The 8134-nt window shown below is 21.6% G+C and overlaps 1 protein-coding gene across 2 annotated transcripts; it reads right to left on the reverse strand.

The window, feature by feature from the left end:
* Nucleotides 1-3324: 3324 nt before the first annotated feature.
* On the reverse strand, nt 3325-6308 carry LOC102670574 (nicastrin). Of its 2 annotated transcripts, none has more exons than XM_006615588.2 (8): nt 6153-6308; nt 5764-5862; nt 5244-5581; nt 4741-5134; nt 4267-4663; nt 3738-4174; nt 3478-3670; nt 3325-3391 (listed from the first exon to the last, which is right to left on the reverse strand). In XM_006615588.2, the coding sequence occupies exons 1-8, from the start codon at nt 6205-6207 to the stop codon at nt 3376-3378; spliced, it is 1929 nt and encodes a 642-aa protein (XP_006615651.1). In that variant the 5' UTR covers nt 6208-6308; the 3' UTR covers nt 3325-3375. The 2 variants fall into 2 exon arrangements, with proteins under 2 accessions (XP_006615651.1, XP_006615652.1); XM_006615589.2 differs by having other exon boundaries at nt 3326-3407.
* Between the last annotated feature and the right edge of the window lie 1826 nt (nt 6309-8134).

Below are 8134 nucleotides of genomic sequence, written 5' to 3' on the forward strand. Positions count from 1 at the left end.
ATCAACGAAAAAATTAATTTGAAAGAATATTATTTAATGTTATTTTCTACTTTGTTTTCATCTTTAATAGGAGCAACAATTAATAAAAAAATCTACAATTGCTCGTACTCGATTAGGTCGTTTGTATTTACAAGTACCAGCAATAAATTCGCACTCTACGTAAAAGAATAGAACTAAGGATCAGTTCGTATCGCGTCAATCACCTAGTACGGGACTATACTGTACACTCTTAACTAAGTATAATTATAAAATAATGATAGATTAAGAGGTAGGTTATAAGGCTGAACCACGTATACGTATGTGCTGCGGCACCAGACGACTGTGATAATTCGGTGGGCGGTGCCCAGCCTCCTACTTCATACTTGTATACCGAAAATTATGAATTAATTCAAAAAAATAAACACGGAAACACAATACAAAAAAACTCTTAAACAAATACATAGATAAATACATTTGCCAGAAATAATTAAATAAAAAAATTAGAGCTTGCATTGAAAAAACTTAGTGCTCGATCCGTAGACTTGTTTAAAATATTGTTTTTTTATCTTTTATGAATTTTTGCGCAATCTATACTTCTTATTGAATATACTTATGATTTAAAAACTTCAATATTTTGAAAAAAAAATTAATATTCCATATATTTTTTTAAGTAGTCAGAAAATAGTAAAAGATGTAAATTTACCATAATTAACAATTTCAAAAATATTGGACAAATTATATACTTATAATATAAATAAAAATATAGAAATTCAAAACATGTGAATATTTTCACTGTTTCAATATATGAGAATAGACCTCAAAATCTATTGCATCAATTAATTGAAATGCAAGCTCTAAAATAATTAAAAAAGTAGGAATGGACCAAAAATAATAATAATAAAAATCTTTTGATATAAAATTAAGTTCAATATTTGATTGTCTTAAATTATTTGCTTATCTTCTATAAATTTTTATAATTAATATACTAAGAATATAATGTATATTTTATATATTATATTTCGCATATTGTCTCATGATTTGTTATATCATTAATATTTCATTTTTTAAATATTATAACTTATTTTGCAATATTATAACTTAAAAAAAATTTCTATTTTAAAAGAAAATTTTTAAAATTTATTATATACATGTATTATCCATGTATTATCCATGTATTAAGATGCAATGCATAAAATATTAAAAAAATTTTATTATTTTATTATATATATGCAAAGAGCAAGATTATTATATTTTTTCTTCTTATTTTACAAATTTGTTAAAACAAATTTTTCAAACAAATTTTAGATTTTCCTTTTGTTAATTGCAATTGTTATAAACTAATTTCTTTTTTTTGTTTATCAATATTTCTCTTTTCTCACTATATTTTATTATTTAATTAATACCAATGAAATGTTTATAAGAAATATGTTATAGCTTATATATTTTACAAATATTCAAAAAATCTAAAAGAAATATAAATTAATAAATGTTTATACAATATTACAAAATCTATATGCAAATATATAACAAAAAATTATAGAACATTGAAAGGTTCATTCCTAACTTGAAATTTTAAATCGTAAATTAAACATATTACATATTTACATACATATTAAAAAAAAAGCATAAGTAAACAACGTGAATACTTCTTTCTCGTGTACATCAAGGTCCTGTTAAATAAATTGTTTATTAATAATAAACGCCATCACGCTTGCAAAATGTGTTTCTAATTTTTAAAGTAACCTTCAGATATTAATAATTTCCAACAAATAATTATATCTTAGATTTAATTATAATGTACTAATAAAAATATTTAATAAAAGAAATATATCTTCATAAAATAAAGTAAGTTATAATTTAGAAAAATAGGAAAATTTGAATAAAATTTAAATTGGTTTACATTTATCATATAAAATATTTTATTATTATTAATAAGACTATGTATTCATATTTAACAAAATACCAGTCAATTACATTGTTTATTGTACTTATATATTTTTAAAAAAGTATGAAATTGCAAGAAGTTATAAGTATATAAGTATTTATAAATGATCCTATGATAATGAAGAAAAAAATTAAAAAAAAATTTAGTAAATAATATTCTTTTTATAACATATTTACATTGTTTTTATAAAATGCGCTCAAATTAGATTACATATTTACAAATATTTCTAAAAAAAAATATTTTTTTTTACAATGATTTATTTTAATTTTGACAAAAAAATTCTAATTTTTTTTACTTGTTTTTACATAATTTTAGTATAAATTTCTAAACCAAATAATCTTATTTTTTTATTTATTTCTTATATTAAGAAAAATTACTAATTAATGAATAAAATATTGTAAATATGCAAAATATGAAAAGCTGAAAAAAATACAATTTCAAATTGCTTTTTAATCAAAAAAATTCTTATTGTAATTTAAATTTAAATTTTTTATATTTTTATGATAGTGATTAGAAAAAAATTTAATTTTAAATTGCTTTTTAATCAAAAAAATTCTTATTGCAATTTAAATTTAAATTTTTTATATGATAGTGATTAGAAAAAAATTTATGTATATTATATATATATATATATTACATTACTATTGCATTTAAGTGTTTTATATAATTAATTATCTATTTTTTAGCTATCATGAACAAAAACCACGTTTTAAACAAATTAAATATCCTGCATTAACATCATTCATTTCCAAACAACATAACTATAATAAATAAACAGAGAAATATAAAATTAATTAAAATTATTACCACTATTACATTTCGATAGATATACCACAAATTGTCAACTATTTATTACTATATATAATAATATGAATCAAATACATGCATGACATTTATAATAATAAATGTTCATGAATAAGAAAAAATCAATGTGGAATTAAATAATCCTCGAAAATACTATATATATCGTATTATCTATAAATGTTATACGTATTTATATAAATAAAATACGTATGTTTAATCGTTTACAAAAGAATTCTAATGAACTATGAATTTAATAAATTTTTTAATGTTAATATACCCTGATTATCTTGAGATGCGGATGTAATACTCTCATATTAATTTTTTATGGAATTTAAAAAATTCCATGAATTCATTGAGTACACATATTATACATTTATGCATATACATGAAAATATAAAGGGATGTGATAAATTAAGCGAACGCGTGAATACTTCCATTATACTATAACAACAGGTGCAAAAATTTGATTAAATTGTTATCATAACAACATAATGATAACATAATAATTAGAAGTCGGTGGCATCGAAATATATTGAGGTATAAAAATTGTCCGAGAGCGTACCATACATTCAAAGGCTAGTTACTGGAACATTTTCGTTTTCCCGATGATCCAATCTGGCCATTGATATGTGGTCCGCAGCGTATCCCTAACAGTTTAGAGTTCTTCTAAAACAAATTTCTTTAATACTTAACATAGTAATCAATTAACTCAATATTATTCATTTTTCATATTAAAATTATTAAATTACCTTGAATTAAACAATATATCAGCTCGCGAATTAATGAACCATACAAGGACGAATGATATACTAGCTACTGAAGTTCCTAAAATCATAGTAAGTTGTTCTGTAGCTACTGAAGGCTTCAAAAACATTCTTACACTTAAAGTTTGCCATATAGATTCTGTCCATGTTGAATAAACTCCTGATTTCATATCATATCCTATTCAAAATATAAAAATTTAATGCTTTATTTCAAAAAATAGTTTATAATAACTTAATAAACTTACCATCAATTATAAATGCAGGACTCATAGCTGTACTATAATTTACAGAAGAATTTATACATAAACCTGTAGAATTATAATCATCCATCCAAATAAGATGATTTTCGTAACATGTCGCTTCTGTCATATGTGGAACTTCTTCTCTAGTCAAATATGCAAGAAGTTGACCAGTTAATGTAGTGGCAGTATTCGGTACTCTATGTACACCAACATATAATGATAAAACTTGATTAATTAATTTGGCATTTGGAGGTGAAACAGCATGAAATAAAGGGCAGTTAGCACTTTCTAGATAACAAATCAACATTTCCGAAATCTGATATTCAACAGAAGAATCATCTATGGATGGAGGCTCATTACCAGATACTTTTTTATAAAGAATTTTAGCGACATCAACTGCTATTTTTGCTAAAACAGTTGCAAGCTCATTTATGCCACTCCTAGTGAAAAATATTTTATATAATAAAAAATTAAGATAAAAATATACTTATATATAAAATTTAAATTATTAAAAAAATCTTAATATTAATACCTATTAAAATTAAGACTTTCTGCATCATCCAAAATTCCATTATAATATTTATTTTCAAATTGTTTACCGTGATTGCTTATAACAATGGCAGTTAAATTTGGTTTTTCTTCTAAGAAACTCTGTATAGATGTAGGTGGAACACTATTTTCCATAACATCTGCATGTAAGACTGTACTGATTTTATTTATTATTTCGTCATTTTGTGCATTATTAGAATGTACATATAATTTTCCTTTAGTCAGCTGACCAAATTCAATCACACTCTTAATATCATCAAATTTTAAATTTATTCCACCTAATGCATTAAAATTACCTTCTTTCAAATCATAAATTAGTCTACTAGATCCTATATAGTCAAAAGCTTCGCCATTTAATAAAGCAAAGACAACATTAGTATCTGGAAAGAAAAAAATATAAAGACAATTAATTATAAAAACTATTTACACAGATTATATTGTACATTGTCATACTTACTATTCAGTACAATATCTTTAGCTAAAATATTCAAATAATAAGCAGTTGCAAGTAGAGTTACTAATCCTGTAACTACATTGCCTGCTCCAGGTGATATTCCATCAAATAAAGAAGAGGCATCTAATCTGGCTATTACTAATATTATAGAATTGTTATCTTTATTTATGGGAGCTAAAGGCCAATATATATTCCTATCTCCCAATGGATCACAAAATTGTGTTGGATTGAAATTTAACTTAAAATCACTACGTTTAATGCAAGATTCAGAATTAATTGCAGCAAACATGAATGATTTCATTTCTAATGCACATAGTGGTCTATATTTTTGATTTTTTAAATCATGTGCATTATGTGTCAAAAAGCAAGATCTTATAGCTTCTATCAGTGTTTGATTCTAAAATTAAAATTAAAATAAATAATTTAGAGATACTATGATAAATAAAAATAAAAGAAAAAAATATATAAATTTTAAGAATAAATGATATAAGAAATTTAAAACCAACCTCTGTATAAAACATTGGAAAAGGCCAATCTTCCATAAGTAATGAAGATCCACTAGGATTCCATGGAGAAGCATCATTGCACTTTTTATATCCTGAATATCTATTAGGACAAGTATCTTCAGGAGAATAAAAATCAGGACGTGGTTGACTAATATTTCTAGCTAATAAAACTCCATTTATCTTATGTGTATTTCTTAATCTAAATAACGTATTTCTGGTAAACATAGAAAATGTAAGAACTACAGTATATTCTCCAGCAGTTGCATTGTATTCTAGCCACCTAATATCACTTTCACCTTCAATTAAATGAATAATGCCAACACTTCCTGACCTATTTGCTATAACAAACAACATATTTTATATAAATTAACTTTATTATAAATAATAAATATATTTAAATTAAAACCAAAATTATTGTATAAAAGAAATTGAAAATTAAATTTTTTGCATAAAATTAAATAATGTAAAAAAGAATAATACAATGTAACATTATACTTATGTATTGTAACATTATACTTACAAGAACATCCAAATTGATGTGTTCCATTGTGTCTACGAAAACAAGCAGCAACCCCTTCAAAATTCATGTAAATCATATCTTTTATTCGTTCTGCAGCCGCTATAAATAAGAATTTTATATTTATTAATTTTATTACACAAATCTAATAATTTTCTTTTATATATATATATAATGAAAAAAATTGTCGCTGTTTCTAAATGATAAAAACTTGAAAAAATGAAATAAATATAATTTTTCCTAAATTTATTTTAAAATAAATAAAAACTTTATAATTTTATAACTTTGTATTTTATTGAATTACTTGCTCGTTAAAAATTACTTAATTCTTTAATATGATAATTTTATTTATTATATTTTTAAAATAAAATTTCACGCTCTTTTTATCTTACCTAAATTTAGGATAAAAAATATTAAAAAGAATCCACAATTTAAATATTTTGCCATTTTTCCTTTTGTGAGACACCTGTCAAGAGTTTGTTTTATTTCGATAAGTACCGTGGATTCTCTTTGTAAAGGTTAGACCTCAAACAAGAGATAGAATAGACCTAACATCCAATGTATTTTTGTTCCATGCTTGAAAATTTCAGAATATCTTTATCATTTTTATGTCATTTTCAATATTACCGATTCAATAAAAATATTGCAGATATAGAATAGATTAATATTTAATAGAATATTATATTTCATGTTCAAAAATATTCTCTAATATGTTTAATACAGTGAATAAGAATTATATAAAGTTTAATCACAAAAATTAGTAAAATCAATAGATTTTAAAAATAATTTTTTTAATATATTCTTTTATAAATTATTTATTAATTTATATTACATGTATTAAATTATATTTATATATTTTTTTATTGTTACTGATAATAAACAAATTCATATATGAATTCAATTCTGTTCAATCAACTCATAAATTAAAAATTATATTCATATTTTTTATTATATAAAAAAATATCAATTTGTGAAATTTTTTTATAAAAAATGTAAATATTAATATTTATATAATACAAACAAAAAAAAGATCAATAATTTCATAAAAAGAATAATAAAATCAAATATCGAAATTTTATCTATGAATTTCACAAAAAGCAAGAAAAGTAATAAAATAATGAGAGAAAGATAAAAATAAATTAAAAATTAGGGAATCAGCGCCATCTTCAGAGTGCCGCAAATGAAACACATAAAAAAGGACAAAAAATAATAAAAAAAGGATAGATAGAGTAGGAATTAACTTTTAACGCCATCTCTTATATAATAAAAATATCTCTTTAAAAGCAGGATAAAGTAAAATAAGAATTAACTTCCAACGCCATCTCTTGAATATTTTAAGAAAGATATTTGATGAAATTCTTTTATCAATCAAAAGATGGCACTAAAAGTCAATTCTTATTTTATATTCGTTTTTATCTCATTATTTTTTTTTATATGTTTCATTTGCGGCATTCTAAAGATGGCGCTGATTCTCTAATTTTTAGCCTATTCTTATTTTTCTCTCATTATTTATTTTTCTTATTTATCGTATTGTTTATTGTTGACGCGTGATCACGAAATAAAAATTGTAAACATATTTTCATTATTTGTTTTACAAGATTATAGTGTTTTAATTTTTATTGTAAATATAATATTACAAAATATATTCTAATATATTACACAAAGAATTATTTCATAAATGGGAATTAAAAAAAACGAATGCTTATGACAACAAAAAAAGTAGGAAAAAATTTCGAAACATTCTATTGAAAAATAATAATTTTCATATTTTCATGAAATTCAAAAAAGCTTTTAATAGTGAAAAATTTAATAATTTTTAATGAACGATAAAAATACTTATATATTTGTTTACAAATGAACAATTTTTTTATAATTACAAAAAATATTAACTAATTAAAGATAATTATTTAATAATTTTTAATACTAATTATAAAAAGATACTATTAATATTAAACTTGAAGTATTTAAAAAATTATTCTGACTTCTTACATAATTTATCTTTTGTCTTTTTTGACTTATTTTCTCTATTGAAAACATTCAAATATAAAAGATAAAATTTGAAATCAAATCAAATTATTTCATCATTTCAAAGAAATATATAATATTTATAATAATAAATCCTGCTAAAAGATAAGTATACTTTTTTTTTATTAAATCAAAATTTATTTTCAATTTTTTTTTAATTATATATTAATTGGTAACTTTCAGTTTTTAAAAATATTCATTAAATATTCAATATTTTTCTAATAGAAATTAAAACGCAATTATGATGACGCATATTGTTTCAATAATCATGTATATATAAATATATACATATATATATATATATACATAATTGTTCACACGCATAATATATGTATATATATATATAATT

The sequence above is a fragment of the Apis dorsata genome, unplaced genomic scaffold, assembly GCF_000469605.1.
Source record: "Apis dorsata unplaced genomic scaffold, Apis dorsata 1.3 scaffold_227, whole genome shotgun sequence".
Classification (NCBI taxonomy): domain Eukaryota; kingdom Metazoa; phylum Arthropoda; class Insecta; order Hymenoptera; family Apidae; genus Apis; species Apis dorsata.

Coding starts and splice junctions, on each gene's coding strand:
- LOC102670574 (XM_006615588.2), bottom strand. CDS start 6,207: ATGGCAAAATATTTAAATTGTGGATTCTTTTTAATATTTTTTATCCTA. Junction 5,135..5,243: donor TTCCAATGTTTTATACAGAG/GTTGGTTTTAAA, acceptor TTTTAATTTTAG/AATCAAACACTGATAGAAGC. Junction 3,671..3,737: donor TCCTGCATTTATAATTGATG/GTAAGTTTATTA, acceptor TATTTTGAATAG/GATATGATATGAAATCAGGA.